We start from the raw sequence: 17344 nt of genomic DNA on the forward strand, positions 1-17344 counted from the left end.
GGAGGAGGGTGTGCGGCTGGTTTTGCAAGCGACATTTAATTGCGTTGTGTTAGTAATGGGTTTCTGGGTACCGTTGGCGGCGGGGAAAATGTAAGCTGACAACACGATTGAAAAAGCTTGTTATGCGATGAAACTTGTTACTTCTTGCATCATTCGGGCTAGGCATCGTGGACTGTGCTGTGTTGTATATACCCTGCGGACTTGGGGATAGCGGTGGATAGTGGATGGACAGCTAGGGTGCGTTGTTTTGTGCAAGGTAAGGTAAGGGCATGGTGAAGTCTGTACTATATTCACGCAATGGAACGCCATGGAAAGGAGAAATATTGTGATCTGTACTTCTTACTGAAGGCGTGTGAATTGTATCCCGCCGTTCGGAGTATCTTCGCCCGCTTCAACATCGCTAACTCGAGATGAATATGCCGCTCGACACTCGCCGTGTCTCGCCTCGGCGGACAAATACCCTAATTGATGTGGTGTGCTGCTGACATCCATAGCTTTCCACGATGCTTCAAGCGAGACGGATAGTCATATCACGTCCCGTGTGCGCTGAAACCCAAGGCAGCAGGTACTTGTCGCGTCCGGATATCGCCGGTAGGCAAAAGTTCATACTTTTCCCCAACAAGGTTGTCGTGATATTCCGCCATCCGTCCCTTGTCTTTCTTCTTCTCCAAAACAATCACAGTTGCTCTGCGCAACCGTAACAATACTTCCAGTCATAATCATAACTCGTCATCGTCGCTGCAATTTCTCTAGGATCAACCATGTGGACATTCACACCTTGCCCCTCAACATCTTCCCCAACGACGCTCCTAGGATCCTGCTTTCCTTGCTTCTACTCTTGGGCGTCGGACTCGCATGTCTAGACGAGGTCTTGGACTCGGCAGGCGAGGCCTCGCGGCGCTTTCTCCTCACAGCAGCGTCTTTGGACTCAGCGCTGCTGGACGAGTTGAGAGTGTCGCTGCGTTTCCTGAGACGACGGGTTGGGCTTGATGTTTGCGCTTGAGGATGTGATTGCGAGGTAGACCTTGACGCTGATGATGTCTTTGGCGGGGCGGCTGTGGAGGATGCTCGTCTCCGTCTTCTCTCTTCGTCGATCTGCACAAGCTCGGGTTCTGGTTTGCGAGTGACAGCAGGACTCGGTGTTCGTGCTCGCCTTTCCTTTTCTGCAATCATGCTTTGCCGTTCCATTTCTTCGAGTGCGTCAAGAGACACCTTTTTCATCTCAGGAGCTGGGCGCGGCCGCCGGGGTTCACTTTCTGATCGCGATGCCGCATAGGAGTCGAGCACCTTCTCGACTTGCTTCCTGTGTGCATCGGTGCTTGCCAGGCGTGTGACCTCGAGCACCAACAGGAAAGTGAAGATGTACCCGACGAAGAATCCGAGCCGGCTCCAGAACTCGTAAGTGACGAGAAAAGAAAACAGTTTGACTGTGGAGATGACTCCGCTGATCATGTTTGCTAGAATGATTTGGAGTTTGGTAAGAAAGAAAGAGCTGTGGATTTGCGAAGCGGAGCGTAGTACTGCGGAGAGGAGTGTGGTATCGTAAAGAGCAGCGTGATACCCCAAATCCGTCGTGTGATCTTTAGCAAACCCAGTATCGATACATGCGACCAGCGCTCAGAAACATATACAATCCTATTCCGATACGTTATCGCTGGACGTCAGTCAAACACCAAGAAAGTAAGAAAGTAATAGAAAGAAGGCGCGCAACCCCCCTCTTCAACAATTACGACCACCCCTCAGCGCAGCTCATCACCTTCCAATCCCACCGTTTCACCTCCGTGTCGCCAAGGGGGCCTCCTTACACAGGGGTCCTCCTGGAATGTTTGAGCATGAAACGGCTGACAGGAAACCGAGGAAGCGGGGTGGAGGGTACGTAAGGCAAAAGCGCGCGCTGATACGGTAAGAGGCTAGGTTCCAGATACCAATTTACATATTGTGGCGCTTGGAGGGTTATCTTTCGTTGTTGCAGGCGCCTTGTCGTGTGATGGGGGGAAGGTGAGAGCGGGTGGGGCAAGGGAGGGGCAAGGGGGATTGTAGCGAATAGATTTGCGAGGATACGATGGACGCCAGAGATAGTACTAGGAAGAGCAAGGGAGTAGTTCGCCAGTAAGCGCTGGTGTTTGGAAGTACGAGGGCATTGTTCGCATAGATTTTAGCTGGAGGGCAATATATTTTGCAGCATAGAAGAAGAAGAAGAAGAAGAGGAGGAGGAGGAGGAGGAGGAGGTGTAGGGATTGGTGCGTCATTTCTTGCTTTTTTTCACCATCTCATCACGGGTGGGTGTAAGACGGTAATCTGTCTCTTGGAGCTAGCAGCGCCTCTTCATTTCCGCGTATCTTTTGGTGGTTCCGAAGGTGCCGGCGCATGTGAAAGAGAGAAGGGAGGAACTTCCCTGCAAGAAGATGAAGATGGCTACCAGTAGCGGAAGTGGTGAGGGGGGTGTTCAATCCGTGAAGTTGTCATCTACCAACCTTCACTGTACATTATCACCATATCCTTGCTCGTGGGCTCAAAAGAAGAGTGAGTGTGCCATGGTTGCATTTATGTATTGGTAGATAGCCAAAAAGGGCAACGGGGAAAGGTTTCAACATGTCCCATCTACATGCGCGGGCTTTATCTCGCTCTTGCTATTCAAAATGCCACAACACGCCAAAAGCGTAGTAATACAGCATATAGTCGTAGTGTATGCATGCAACTCCGCACCGAACTCCAGATCCGAACTCGCTAAATGAGGAGAGAAAAAACAAGAGAGAGAAAAACAAGGAAACGCCGCGCTCAACAAATGCAGCAACATGCAACAGGGAAAAAGTCAAAAGAAGCACCACTTTTGCTTGTCCAGCGTCTTTCCAAAAAAAGAGAGAAGAGGGCTCTACCGCCCACCAGGCAAAATCTCATCGTTAAATATGCTAGCATCCCAGCCCCTCTCTTCCATAAGTGTAGCGGCATCTTCACTCATCCAATGTGTTTCTACCGCACCCGAACTTCGCATGCTTTGACTTTTCATGTAGTTGCCAATGCGCGTCGTTTGCTCAAAGCCGACCAGGCACTCCCAAATAGTTGCAGCGAGCCATGAGAAGAATGAAGATACAGGGACCCACCAGTCCTTGATGAGATTGCGGTAGATGAGGGTAGGAATGACATAGGGATATTTTGGAGCATTGGGGTTCACACTGAATGGGTAGGGATACGATTGGGCGTACACGGGTCGACAGTATAACTCACTGGAGGAGCAAAGTCAGTTAGATAATTCACAGCAACAAATGGCGTTATAAGTGGATAAACATACCAAGCAACCTCTTCGCTTATCCACCAGACCAAGAGGGTGATGAGAAAAATGCTCAGACCCGTTAGTCCGCCCCAGAACCTCAGCCGACTGTTGGATATCTGGCGCAAGGACTTGAGTCGTTGCTCCCAGAATAAGCTCTTCCACCACTTCCACATTGAAAAGTACTGCGCGTGGTCTTCACTCGTACACAGACATGTCCGCTTGACCACCTTGATTTTCTCGCCATTCTCTCCCTCTTCGACATGCTCGACTCGGTCCTCGACGCGCTTCATGCCTCGACTTACGTCACGGATGCTAGTACGCGCTGCACGGAGGCGATCGCTCATGCGATGCAAATGGACGAGCTCTTGCTGTCTTTGGCGTTCCGCATCGTTACGGGGTGCATCAGTTGGAATCTGAAGACCCTGAAGAGTATCTTCGTCTACTGCGATTTCAGTCAATGGAGTGATGAGCTCCTCAAGTGAGTTGATTGTAGAGTCACCAAAATCCGCTGTTGATTGTTTGTCGTGAGCTTTCGCTTCTTCGACGAGTGCTTGCAGTGCAGATCTGGGTAACTGGGGACGGATCACTTCCATAGCTACATTTGCAGACCCTTCAGTGCCAGGCCTGAGTCTCTCAAGCGATTTGGTCTTGCGTGGATCGACTTTCTTGGGTGAGCGTGAACGCGAACGAGATCTACTTGTAGAGACAGATCTTTGAGTAGTACGTGGACCTGGTGTGTCGACCCAGGCACCAGTCACTACTGGAGTCTTGGGGTTCAATATCGGTCTCTTTGCGGGCATTGGTGTCGCATGTACTCCATTGGTTTTTGCTCCCTTCTCCGTTGAAGATTCCGGCAATTGTCCGGCTTCTTGGGGCGTCTCTCGTGACCCCTCTCGCTCTGTGTCCCCTTGTGACGCAGGTGCCACAGGTTCGGAAACGGCTTTGGGCACGGATGCGTTCACTTCCACGTTTTGCATCCTCTCTTTGCCCGAAGATTGGGTACGCGTGGTTCCCATCTCTGATGAGCCGTCCAGCGGCTCTGAAGGTGTCGCTTGTGGCCGCGCCGGGCTTGGGGTGTTCGAGGCTCTCGCCAGCCGACGCAGCAGGTCCTGTGAGTCATGCCGCCGATGGGGAACGCGCTTTGGTGGGATTCTTTCAACAGTGGCAACCACTTCGCGATCTACCTCAGCTATGCTCTCCGTGCTCTTATACATTGCAGAGGGCATGTCTTCCTTGCCCACACCCATTACCGGCTGTGACTTGCCAATTGACTGCCATGACTGTGTGCGCATACGCAGCTTTTTCTGGGGCGGCGGAGACTCTTGCACGACTGGTTCGGGGTTCGATGCGCCATGGCTTGCACTCTCCGCTTTCCGCCCAGACGAAGACCGTCGGCGCGCTGGCTCGGGCGAGCCCGACCGTTCCTTTGAGCTTTCAATCTCGCGCCGCCGTATGTCGTCTAGCACGGTACTTCTGGGGATGTAGGGCGTAGATGCAATCATGGAAGCTTCGTTGAGCTCAAAGGTGAGGTCCCACTCCTCGGAATCGGCGCGTGGAGTGCCGACCATGGACGTCTTGTGCGAGAGCGGGCTGTCTTCGACTGAGCGGTGTGGCAGGTTCGCGTTGTTGCCGTAGTATTGATCGTTTGTCCCATCTTCTTCTGGGGCCGTGGGTGTCTGTTGCTGCTGATCCTCGTCGTAGGCGATGGCCCGCATCCAGTGTCTGTTGCTCCTGCTCTTCCTACCCCATGCTGCCGGCACATGTATTGCTGGATTGCTGCTTGTGCTCCCGTTACTGCTGGGCGGGCGGTCCAGGCTGACATTTGCACTCGCCGCCGCTGTTGCTGCTGCATTGTTCCTTTCGAGGTTCTCCAGGGTCAAGCCTACGCGCGGATGTGCGCGCGCCTTTGTAAAGGGCTGGGGCCGGTTACTGGCGGCCTGGCTCAGTCGTCGTCTGTCGCGCTCGTTGCGTATCATGAGCTTATCAAAATCGTCTTCGGCGTCATTTTCGAGCTCGCTCAGTCCAGACACGACGGAGTCTGCATCGTGCAAGTCATGTCGGTCGTGGTTTCCGGTGTCCATGGTGCCGAGTCCATTGGTCCTGGTGGTGGTTGTGGTGGTGGTAGCTAATGTGGGTCTCTGGAGATGTGCGTAGCGTGACTTGACAGCGGTGGCCGACGGCGGGGAAATGGGGTGGAGGGGCTGGCGCGTAGTCATTGCCGGGCGGTGGGCTGATTGCGATATCTGCGCATAATACTGAGGGCTGTGCGAGAACCCGGGGGTTGGTCTGCGTGGCTACAAGATATATTTCGAGTAATGAGGGCGGTAAGCGGACTAGCTTTGTGCATGTGTTGTCGCATCGCGCACGCGTCGTGGCTCGCTACGTAGGAACGTGCGCCACAGATTGCCGCAGGGATCAGGTCACCAGGTATACTACACACGCACGTATAGGTGTACGTTTATACTATCCGTCTATCTATATCATGGTTCAACGTCTCAATTCGCCTCATAACCAGAACCCATCATGGCTCTTGCTTATCAATGGCCTCCATCCTCCTCTTTACCATGTCGGCGTCACTGTTGCCTTGCTCGTCCCTCCATGCACGAAACGCCTCCTCTCGCATCACCTTCCGCGGTGCTCGCTTGCCAGTGAACAACTCAAACTGAGCAAAAGCTTGCTCGGGTATGAAATCTAGCCCATCCATGTACGTCCAAAGCTTGTTTGTTGCATCTCGCACCTGTTGCTTCAGCGGAGTGTTGAGCGACTTATACGCCGTCTCCATGACAATCCCACCCGTAGGGCTCTCCATCCACTGCCTGGGAAGGGTGAACTGTGCTGCTGGCCCGCCATCTATCGGGTCGGTGGGTATGCAGGAAACGATGATGGTTGGCTGGCGAAGTGCCTCTGGCCATGCGTCGTCACGTGACTCTAGGATCTTGAAGTTTGGCAGGTTCTGAGGTGTGATCGACGACACACTCGCTGTTTCTGTTGAGCTTGAAACAAGACGCAAAAAGTGCGCAACAAGGCTCTTAGCTTTCTCAAGTGTCCGATTGAAGATGACAATGTTTCTCACCCCCATCTGCAACAGCGCGTAGACGGCCGCCCTAGCCATGCCACCAGCCCCGATGATGAGGCCACAAGACAGCGGCCGTACTGCGTTCGCAGGAGACAGCCCCCTACGCACGCAAGACCGAATCCCAATCCACTCGGAATTATCTCCATACAGAGCCTGAATAGGCCCAGACTGATTGCGTTCCTGGAAGATTTCCAATTCGCTTGGGAGACTGCCATCCTGGTTACGCCGACGCACGGGTATTACTGTATTCACAGCACCAATCGCGCGGGCATGCTGGCTCATCGAATCCACTAGTGCAATCACCTCCATCTTGAATGGCTGGATCACAATGGAACCACCAAAGTTTGGCTGACGTACCAGTTCCTTGAGACTGTTGAGCGAGGGGCTCTGAATGCGAATGAATTCATGGGGCATTCCGCATGCCCGGTACGCAAGATTATGCATTGCCGGTGACACACTGTATCCCAATCGCTTACCAATAATGTAAATCTGCATTGGGTCAAGCGTAAACGAGCTATACAAAGCCTGGGTAACTTCTCGCGCTGTCACCCGAGAGTCGTCAGTGTGATGTGCCATTGGCCCTATCGTGTCCGTTTTCTCCGTTGCTGAAGGTGGCACAACGGGTGTCAAGTACTTGTTAAAACAGACGGAGCGCCGACCTGCTCTTCCTGTATTGTAGCAGATCAGAGGCACTTGGGCATCATGCTTTGCCATTCTTGAGCTGAAACTGCGAACTGAAATGTCGTCATCAATGGAATAGGCTGGCCGAGTGAATCGAACAGCAGAGCAACCAATACGCACAGCCATTTCGTATTGCACAACCCAGAAATGATCCTCCCATAGCGTGTCAGCATGGAGGTGGCCAATGATCTTGGTCGTACCTCGAGAGGCAATCAAACCTGTAAGCGTCGCTGCATCTAGCGACAAATCGACTGTCGCATACTCGGGTGCCATTCTCAATCCATGGCGTACATGTTCCAGATAAAGTGTCCGATGGCCGTCTGTGGGGAATGTCGGAAGTATGTGATAAATAATGGGCACTACTGTACTTCTCCGTACCTTGGATATGCAAGCACTAACCTCATCCAGGGCATCGGCCATGATGCGTGGTTGGCTAAGATCAAATATGACTTCAAAGGCATCCGATCCAACTTCCAGACGTTGTACATCTGCATCTTCGGCTAGGATGTCTTCTAGCGGTACCTGGACGGCACAAGTGTAGTTGCGGAGCTCCGTCGCCACATCGGATAGCGGATATCCAGGTTCCAACGGTGGAATTGATAGCCCGACTGAGCCACCCGAGTTTTCGGGATTTGTGACTATCGACAGGAATTTAAGAAATGTTCGTTGGGCTCTTTTCAGCGTGAGAAATGCGGGGGCCACTGGCTGATCAGCAGTATCAGCGCTGGTGGGTTTGACCTCGGAAATGTTATAGAACTCATAGTTAGAGCACCGCCGAAGGATGGGCGCAGTTAACGCCAGCATGTCTTTCAGTCTCTTCAGATCGGGCCCTCCCAGATGGTTGTGCAGACTGGAAAGGTCACGCTGTACGTGTACTACGGGGTGCGTGCGAGCAAAGTCCTGCATCAACAACTGTCCGTTTCTCTCCAACGAGAGTCCATTGCAGACAATAATTGCACCTTGATCGTATTCATCAAGAATGCTACGCAGAAGCTCTTCTTGCCGTAAATTAAAGTTGGCAGCCCCAAACTGCTTGCGGTACTTGGCAGTAGAGAAGCCCGTCGTCTCTTGAAACATGTCTTCTACGTCGAGCACCCGCCTCCGGCATGCTATCGAGGCAATGACGGCCAAGGTGGACTTTCCAGTCCCAGGCATACCAAGTAGTACTATTGAAGCATCTGCTCTAAACATGCGACGATGAGGACTCGCTGGGGGCAAGGGAGCGGGGGTGATGCGAGGGGTGGATCGCGCACTTGAAATGGTCGAGGCTGTTTGTTGGTCAGCACGCAAGCAACCAGACAGGTACATCCTTACGTACTTGCGCCATCTGGGCTGACCTTGCGCCTTTGGGGAAGTACTGTAGAGTCTGATGTTGCTGTCTCGCGCGTCACCAAATTGCCATAGGAGCGGTAGCTCTCAGCAGCTCCGCCGTTCTCTTCCTCCAAAGAAGCAAAGGCGCGTTTGGTCCCTATCGCTGCGGAGGCCATGATGGCGGCGCCGGTCTGGCTGAGAGTACAGAGGCGTCAAGGGTTCAGGTCTCGGACGCTTTATTTCTCCGGTGGTTCTTCAAGTAGCCGTGCGGCGGAATACAACAGGTGATATGGGTAGACTGTGGAGCCGAAAGTGGTTGGGACGACTCGAGGTATGCATGGTATGATGTATCATGGGAGGGATGGGCAGGGCAGCTGTTAATCGTCCGCCGTCAACCTGGTAAGCGATTGAGGACGGCAGAGCGCGGGAAAATGGACGGCAGCTGGTTTTACACAAAGGCATGTCACAATGGTGGTGGTGGTGGGCCCATGGATACGGGGTAGTCGCAGAGAGGGCAATGGCCGGCTGAATGCGCCACCGGATAAGCCTTTTTCCCCTCACTTGCGTGTCGTGCCGAACTCGCGTAGACACTCGACGTCTTGCGCTCCTGTTATGCGCGAGGCATACACATACACTGTCTAACAGCCCCGGCCCACCCTCAGCAATCCATGACACACCCCGGATCATCTGGCCGCTGAGCTCCGTAGCGTTCCTGGACCAACCAGACTGCTCCGTCTCCCTTTCTCGCTGCAGAGCCTTCTTACGTCGACTCTTTGGGTTACTACATGACCCCCTACGTCCAGCTATGCACATGCACCACTGAGTATCCCGTTTTGTGATCATAATATATTGCGAATCCGTTCGCATCGGGCTCATGCCTGCACAAAGTCAGGCAAAGCGCCAATCCGCATCCCTATCCGAAGAGAAGCCTGCCAAACGCACTCGTGTATCACGAGCATGCGACCAATGTCGCGTTGCACGTGAGAAGTGTGATGGCCTCCAACCAACTTGCTCTACCTGCTCAGGAACCACCAGAAAATGCTCCTACACGGCAAACCCCAAGAAGAGAGGCATCCAACCAGGCTACATTCGCACACTCGAGTTGGCACTTGCATGGCTTTTCCAGCACAATCTAGACAACGAATCTGCCCTCAAAGAGAAGCTAGCACAAGAGGGCGCTTCGTCATTACTCCTCAGCCGTGACTCAAAGGAGTCGAATAAGCTCCACAGACGATGGCGCAAATCAAAGTTCTACATCGACGTTGACAAGCAGCTGTCTGGAGGAGAGCCTTCAAGGCATGAACAAGCTACCTCACCCGGTTCTTTTAGCAGCGACGAGGATTCGGATACCGAGGAGCCTTTGAACAAAAAGCTCAGCCGTAGCCAAGCAAGTAATATTGAATTCCAGCGCAGTGTTGAGCCTTCAGGTGTTGCACAAATCGCAGCAACATCACATAAACAGCCGGTCAACATCGGTGCTCCAGAAACAATCCCACAGGATAGCTGGCAACTGTTCGAAGTATACTTTACCAATATACACTCTTGGCTTCCCATATGCGAGAAGCACGATACCCTAAAATCCGCCTATTCTTACCCTCTGCATAGCCATTCCAGCAATCCCGAGCAATCCGTTTCTGGGGCACATGCTGAAATGTGGAGTATCCTGGCAGTGGCATCACTATACGACGCAAACCTGAACGACCCCCTTGATCCATCATCCACAAGGCCTATGAAGCTGTACGAGACTGCCAGATCCATGATACCAAGCGAATCTGGACGTTTCGATGTCGGACATATCAGAGCTCTTCTGAATTTGGTCGTGTTCAACATCTCCCGAATGTTGACGGGTTCAGCCTGGCTACTCGTTGGTTACGCATCGAGAGCCCTGGAGAATGTAGACCAATCAACACTGATGGCAAACTCTAGACACAAACATGTCTACTACGGGTGTTTACTCCTCGACGGCATGCTAGCATTTCAGCTCAACCGCCGTCCTCACTTTAGGCAGACCGATCTAGGGCACCTCGGGCCTATTGACGAAGACGGTTTGGAAGAGTGGCAGCCTTGGTCTGGTTTCAATGATCCTATGCATGCTGGTAGGATGACCCCACTGCTTTCTTTAAGTACGTTCAACAATGTCATTGAGTTGGTTGACATACTTGTAAGCACTGGGCGGCAGTCAGCACAAGATACTTACCAAGAAGAGGCTGCTCAGCGTCTCGAGAGGTGGAAAACGTGTCTGCCCCCCAAAGTGGATGCTTTATTTTCTAATGGCTCCTTTTCGTTGCTCGCCCCGCCGACTGCCCTGCTACAAGCGACATATGACTGCGCTCTTTTTGTCTCCCATCCTTCGGATATAAGTTTACAACTGTTCCTCAAGGGACTTGATAAGTGTCAATTGGACATTGGTGTCCAACGACTACCCGTACCGATCAAATGTCTCGTTGTCACTATCAGCAGACTTGCTAGTCAACTCAATCTGCGTGAAACGACCCGCACCCAACTACAAAGGTTGCGAGCGGCCATGTTACCAACATCGCCTCAGTTGCATCATGATGATTCACAGACTCTTGAGAGCTCCATGATGCCGGCCAGACGATCTTCAACAGCCATAAATCTGTCAACACCAGAATCACTCCAAACCGCAACTCCCGATGGCCGCAACATGGCCCAGCCAACAATAGATCCCCTCAATGACTTCTTCTCTGGGCCGTATTCAACGAATCCATCGCATGTAGCAGTGCCTAGTCCATCACAAACCGACCCACGGTACCCCGAGCTCACCAGCGATCTCGAGACCTTTTTTGACGAATTGGCATCACTTGATAGCGCAACTCGGCCAGATAACCAGCCGCAATTCATGCAAAACCTTGGTTTCGGGCCTGGAGCAAGCATGGCTGATCTGTTCAGCGAATACATACCTATGCAGTCGTCGAATTTTCTGGTCCGTGACGACGTGGCGCCGACAAATCTTGATCAGTATGCCTTTTACGATGGGGGCTGAGTGGACAGATATTCGAATGTCTCAACACAATTCACGTTACGCATTCAGCATGTTGCATTTGCCTGAAGATCATCAGCTTTTGGTCGTTGGAATTTATTGTTAAATTTGGCCAACATGATAGTTCGCAAAGCTACACAATTTCACAAAGATACTATGAGTCGCATTATGCATGGCTGCATTTGGCACATCATCCGAGCAGGTCTTGTGATTCATTGCTATCCTTTTCTAGGATTGCAAGACTTTTCACCTCGCCGCACATGGCGTTCAGGATAAACCGCCGGCCGGATCAGATAATCTGTTTAGCCCTTGTCGAGCCGATTAAAGACACATATTCGCGTACTGCTTCCAGGCAAGAATGAAGAGCTACTTCAATACGGCGAGCAAAAGTCATGCTCCATTTCCAATCACGCATATGAAACCATCTCGTACACCCAGAAGAGCAAATCTCACCAATCAGTCAAAATATTCACTCAATGAAGAATATTCAAATCAAACGCCACTTAGCCCGTCCATGATCCTCGGACATGTTCCCGAAGAAAACTTTGAAAAAGGAAAACCATCAAGAAAACGAAAAAGGGTTTCCCTCATCAGACGAACATGTACGCCACGTTTCGAGAGCGCTGTTTCACAATCTCTCGCATAGCCACAATTGTCAAGTCGATCTGGCGGATAAGGGGGATAAACCTTTTTTTATAAATAGTCTCAAAAAAATTGATGAATACTACTTGGATGTCTGTTGTTTTCCTAGGACCGCGGCATAAACCTATGAGACTCAACGCAAATCGATATTTGAATTCTCGTCATTTATGCCTCCTTTGTTCAAGCAAGAGAGGGATGGTTATAGTCCATGAAGACTAATGATTAGTATCGCATTATGCGAAGAAGAAATCTAGCAGGAGCGAAAAGAAAAACGAGTGTCGAGAATGGACGGATGGACGGGATGTATAATTCTATTATTTTTTCAGACACGAAAGCAGGGTATCATCGCAATCTAGACCAATGGAGACCATAACCATCCATTCATGCTTCCCTCCACCCCTTCCCTCAAAATTCCCTAGCACTAGAACGAAAAAAGAAGAATAGAAGGCATGCAATCAAATATCTGTCATGCCATCCATGCCCCCTATCTCCCTACTAAACTGTTCAAAATCAACCCCTTGATCCTCAAACATCTGCTTTACTTTTTCGGCCGCAGCAGCTTGTCGTTCGGGGGTAAAGCCACCAGGGGCACTACTTTCGTACTGGATGAGCTCGACCCACCTGAAGAACAAACTCTCCTTGCCCATGGCCGTCAGCTTGTCCTTGAAGGCAACGACTTTTTCCCTAGCTTCCGTTTCCGACCCTTCATCGAGCTTGGCGCAGTCCCATACAGCCCACTGTCCATTATCGCGCTCCGCGTCGCCAACATACACGAAGACGCTTTTGCGGACATGATCAAGGGTGATGTCTTTGCGATCGAGGAGCTGCGTCGCGGCGACCATGCCGAAGAAGTCAAGGTCGAAATCCGCGTCCATGAGCATATACCCTGTTTTCTCGCGGAGCCGCTGCTTGTCCACCGCGGGCAAGATGCGCGTCTTGAAAAAAGGGCTCTCGCCTCCTCTGCGTCCGCTGCTTCCCTCCGCCTCACCCAGCAGATCCTTCGCACCCCACCCCCTACTAACCCTTACATAAATCTCTTGCTCTCTAAACCCAACGTTCCAGCGCCAACTAACAGGGTTGCCGGGCTGCTCGACGAAGAAACTCCAGGGCCAGGGTCCGACGATGCGGAAGAGGAAAAAGTCGAAGAGAAATAGGAGCATGCGTCTTCCGACTTTCCAGAGCAGCGAGCCCCATGTGTTGGCGGCCCAGTATATGGTTGTGTGGTTGGCTTGTCCGAGGACGGACTTGGCGATGTTGAGGTAGTGGGGACCGATGGTGTATAGGCGCCATAGCAGGAGCAGCACGAAGCTAGCGTTGAGCAGGAGGGGCACGATGAAGATGCGACGTTTGAACCATGCGGGATGGGGGTCCACGTGTGTTACGTAGACGAGCGAGCGGTCGAAGGTGTAGAGGAGGTTTTCGAGCTCCGGGGGTGCTGGTGTAAAGGGCGGTGGGATGGCCTTTTTGGTGACGTTGTTGGCTTGCTTCCCCGCGCGCGGCTTCGCTTTGGGCGGCATTGCGAGTGTGCGGTGGGTGATTCGAGGGCTAGCTGTGTGGAGCAGATGGCATTGGTGATGGCAGAGGAGATTGTTGGTGTTGTCATTGTTGTCAGGTCTAACGGACGAAGTTGTAGGTTTCAAGCGTCATTCCGATGGGTTTCACCGTGCCGAAAATCTGGGGTAGAAAGGACATGCATGCTGCATCCTTTGGCAAGGCGGTGGGTGGACAGCGGCGTGTTTGACATGATACCTTGGGTTGGTCCTTCTTGCAAGGTGTGTGGCCTTGGAGAGATGAGTTTTTTACTTGTTGATTCCGGTCATGCTTTGCAGGCACAGACACAATGGCATATATCAAGCATTCCGCATCTACACCATGATGCTCCGTGACGCCGAACAAGCAAAGTCGGCGCCGGCCATGCGAGGGCCGATACAAGCGTCATTGGTCGGCAATCATATACCGTTTCCACCGATCTCTCACCACTTCCCCCCACTCAACGTCTAGTAAGCGACAGAAGCAGATCTCCGGCTTCACTGAGGAGACCCGGGCACCACCGTCGTCAGGCCGTCGATAACGTCAAGAGAAACAAGCGCCGTGTTGGCGCAGCTGCTAGACGCTGTAACACAACCGCAAGTGTGCTTGTAACGTCCAAGACCCAGGGCCTTCGCCGAGAGCGAATTTCCCGTATAGGAGAGCAAAATGAACGGCAATGTTATTCATCAAAGAAAAGCATGTTGCCCTAAGAAACGGTCCTCGGAAGGGCAACCAGTCTTGGCCCTCTAGATCGACGCGTCTATCTCTGTCTTTGCACACCACGAGCGCGGAACGCATATACCATTGAGCAGCCAATGCCACTGCGGCTTTGAGCTGTGCTACCATGGCCCAGCTGAGCTAACAATGGGGCCGCATATACGTGCATGGAACCACTGCCCCCTCTAATTCAGACTAATTACAGAGTCGTCACGATTGTACACGCTGGTCATACGTTTTGCTTATGTATGACCGTCGGGCCCCTTGGTCTGAGCCATTGCCAACTATGATTTGAGCCCCAGCAGTCGCGCGGCCATCCCAGTGTGTGCACCTGATATCCACCATCTAGTCCCGTTCCCGTTGTCGAGAGAGAGCCGTGTTGGCTTTCCCTTGATCTTGTACATCCTTGATCTTGTACATCCTTGACTTGGACATTTTGCGCGCTCTCCCAACTAACAAACAGTGAAGTATGTCTTCGCAACAAGGAGCACAAGGTCCTCCGGTATGTATAGTAGAATGTAACAAGACGAAACGCGTAACTAAAATTCAAACAGGATGCCGTAGCAGCTGGCAAAGGTCCCCCATATGCTCCTCGCGATGCCGGTCTAGGTGGATCGCCTGACATCCTGCCTGATGTCCCCGTCGCAGTCATTTTCCTCGTTTTCTATCTAGTGTTCGGTGTTATTCACATTAAGATCTTCAAAAGTAATAAGCATCGTGGCCATAAGTTCATCTTCAATGGCGCCATCTTAGGTAGGCTATCTTGACCATCACCCCGATACACTGTCGACTTACGCGCTATAGGTCTTTGCAAAATTCGAATCATCACCATGATCTTACGTATCGCGTGGGCCAACTATCCTAGAGATGTCGGCCTTGCTATTGCAGCAAACATCTTTACTTATGTCGGCACCATCATCTTATACATGGTCAACTGGTTCTTCGCTCAACGTATCATCCGCGCCCAACACCCCAGCCTAGGATGGTCGACACAGTACCGCCTCTTCCATAGAGGTGGACTTGTTCTTTTGGTCTTCACCTTGCTCGGTCTCATCGTAAGCCAAATCTGGAAATTCTTCACCCTTACACACATGAAGCAAGATGCCTTCCGAGTCCTCTTCCTGATCGCCCAGACATATGCCACAGCCTTTTGTTTCGCACCCGCCATTCTGGTTGCTCTTTCGCTTCTTATTCCGCGTACCGAGGTTGAGAAATTTGGTGCCGGACGACTACGGTACAACATTACGATTCTTGTCATCTCGGTATGCATTCTGTCGGTCGGACAAGTGTTCCGTTGCGTTTTGGCCTGGATCCCGCCAACCTTGATGATCGATGTTCAACGCGGAAACGTGGCGATACCCTGGTATCTTTCCAAGGCTAGCTTCTACTGCTTCAACTTCCTCACTGAAATTCTGGTCGTCATGCTGTTTGCCGTCGTCCGCGTTGATCTACGCTTCTACGTACCAAACGGCGCCAACAAGGAAGGAGACTATTCCAAGAGTCGCCTTGATTTCCATAACGATGATGAGAAGACCCCGGTTGAAGAGAATTGCACAAAAGAGCCCATGATCCACCAAAATGACTCGAACCAGACGCTGCACCGGTACCAGTCTTCTGTATTTGAGGATACCCAGACACTTGCCGACTCGTTAAGATATCCGCACTCGACTCTAGAGGTTGACGAAAAGACTGGTAGCTGGAAGGTGAAACGTCTTTCGACGGATTCAGGAAGAGGTCCACACGGTGCAATGCTAGCGTCTAGATCAGCTCTACATTCAGGTCCCTCAAAGTCAACGCTGAACACGACTGCATCCGGGAGCACATCAAATGACAGAAACTTCCGCTCAAATAACAGTACACCTCCAGTTCCAGAACTACCGGCCGAATGGCCATTGCCTGATGCCGCGCCGCCACAGGGCACAAGTCCAGTTTTAGAGCACCCAAATATGCTATCTCACAAGGTTGTAACTCGCAAACAGACTTTTGAGCTGGAGAACCACGAGCTGAACAACGTCGACGTGGGCGATGCAGTTACGGATGCACTGGCGAGGCTAGAAATGAACAGTGACAGGAAAAAGGCCAAAGCACCCATGAAACCACCACTCGCTCACTACCGGACCAAGACGCCCATACCAGCATACAAATCCACATCTGCTATAAAATCCGTAGCAGAAAGTCACTCGAATCTCCCGAAATCCGCAAAATACACCTTCTACCAACCACCTAAAGAGCCCGTCCGCCACCGAGCCAGCAGTACACCCCTCTCCTCTCCCCGTTATTCCGAGGATGACTGCCTCCCGGACCTTCCAAAAACGCACCGAGCCGGCCGCTCAGTTTCCATCTCGCACCAACCAGCTAACCTCTCCACAAGCCCCAGCCTGGAAATCATTTCCCTCCTCAACACAATGAGCGGCCCCCAATCCCGTATAATCGACGCCTCGCTCCTCCGCGAACCCCTCACAGCAAACCCGACACACCTCGAACGCAGTCCCATATTAGTATCTCAAACACCACCTCGACCCCAGCACCACAACAACCACTCCTCTAGTTCGAATCCCAAACCCAACCCTTACACCCCTCCCAACCGCACAATCCCAAATACTACCAATAACAATAACAACTCGCATTTCCTGCGCCCAGACCGCGACGACGCCTCTTCCACCTCATCCTCAACCCACGACAGACCGTACACCCAAACAAGTTCAAATTACAGTCACGAGTACAGTCCATCAAGTATAGATACCGCCGAGAAAGCCTGGGCCCAGGAGGAATTTCGAAGATTTAGTTCCGAACCCCTTGCTGTGTCTTCGACGGCGGGCATGGCGCGCGCGGCCAGTCAGTTGCGACGCGTTTAGTCGATATGCTGAGTGGAGGGGGTGGGACGTCTAATTAAAACCACCCACTCCCCCGTTTTTTTTTTCATTTAGTAGTGGTTATCCCCCGTGGTTTGGGGGTGGTTGGATATATGCCCTGACTACTTTACGTACAATCCTTTTTTTTGACGGACTGACTCACTGCCTTTCCCATATTTTGGCTGGTGGAAAAGGTACTTTACATTCTCTCTCTTGGAGGTGGCTTTCTTTTTCGTTCTTTCTTTCTTGAATTTTCCCTTATC

The 17344-nt window shown here is 51.9% G+C and overlaps 6 protein-coding genes across 6 annotated transcripts; 2 read left to right on the forward strand and 4 right to left on the reverse strand.

Annotated features, from left to right (window-relative positions):
• Nucleotides 1-771: 771 nt before the first annotated feature.
• Nucleotides 772-1452, reverse strand: COCCADRAFT_5664 (uncharacterized protein; the record flags this gene model as incomplete). The annotated part of the gene is made up of 1 exon (XM_007714816.1): nucleotides 772-1452. One exon carries the CDS (start codon nucleotides 1450-1452, stop codon nucleotides 772-774), a length of 681 nt encoding a protein of 226 aa, XP_007713006.1.
• A 1420-nt stretch (nucleotides 1453-2872) lies between these two features.
• COCCADRAFT_5665 (uncharacterized protein) lies at nucleotides 2873-5487 on the reverse strand (the record flags this gene model as incomplete). The annotated part of the gene is made up of 2 exons (XM_007714817.1): nucleotides 2873-3224; nucleotides 3290-5487. 2 exons carry the CDS (start codon nucleotides 5485-5487, stop codon nucleotides 2873-2875), a joined length of 2550 nt encoding a protein of 849 aa, XP_007713007.1.
• A 305-nt stretch (nucleotides 5488-5792) lies between these two features.
• Nucleotides 5793-8515, reverse strand: COCCADRAFT_98097 (uncharacterized protein; the record flags this gene model as incomplete). Its single annotated transcript, XM_007714844.1, has 2 exons — nucleotides 5793-8296; nucleotides 8347-8515. The coding sequence occupies 2 exons, from the start codon at nucleotides 8513-8515 to the stop codon at nucleotides 5793-5795; spliced, it is 2673 nt and encodes an 890-aa protein (XP_007713034.1).
• A 698-nt stretch (nucleotides 8516-9213) lies between these two features.
• On the forward strand, nucleotides 9214-11343 carry COCCADRAFT_5667 (uncharacterized protein; the record flags this gene model as incomplete). The annotated part of the gene is made up of 1 exon (XM_007714818.1): nucleotides 9214-11343. One exon carries the CDS (start codon nucleotides 9214-9216, stop codon nucleotides 11341-11343), a length of 2130 nt encoding a protein of 709 aa, XP_007713008.1.
• Nucleotides 11344-12437: 1094 nt separating this feature from the next.
• COCCADRAFT_26866 (uncharacterized protein) lies at nucleotides 12438-13499 on the reverse strand (the record flags this gene model as incomplete). Its single annotated transcript, XM_007714826.1, has 1 exon — nucleotides 12438-13499. The coding sequence occupies one exon, from the start codon at nucleotides 13497-13499 to the stop codon at nucleotides 12438-12440; it is 1062 nt and encodes a 353-aa protein (XP_007713016.1).
• Nucleotides 13500-14698: 1199 nt separating this feature from the next.
• Nucleotides 14699-17084, forward strand: COCCADRAFT_5669 (uncharacterized protein; the record flags this gene model as incomplete). The annotated part of the gene is made up of 3 exons (XM_007714819.1): nucleotides 14699-14731; nucleotides 14784-14982; nucleotides 15034-17084. The coding sequence occupies 3 exons, from the start codon at nucleotides 14699-14701 to the stop codon at nucleotides 17082-17084; spliced, it is 2283 nt and encodes a 760-aa protein (XP_007713009.1).
• Nucleotides 17085-17344: the final 260 nt, after the last annotated feature.

The sequence above is a fragment of the Bipolaris zeicola genome (genome assembly GCF_000523435.1).
Source record: "Bipolaris zeicola 26-R-13 unplaced genomic scaffold scaffold_90, whole genome shotgun sequence".
NCBI lineage: Eukaryota > Fungi > Ascomycota > Dothideomycetes > Pleosporales > Pleosporaceae > Bipolaris > Bipolaris zeicola.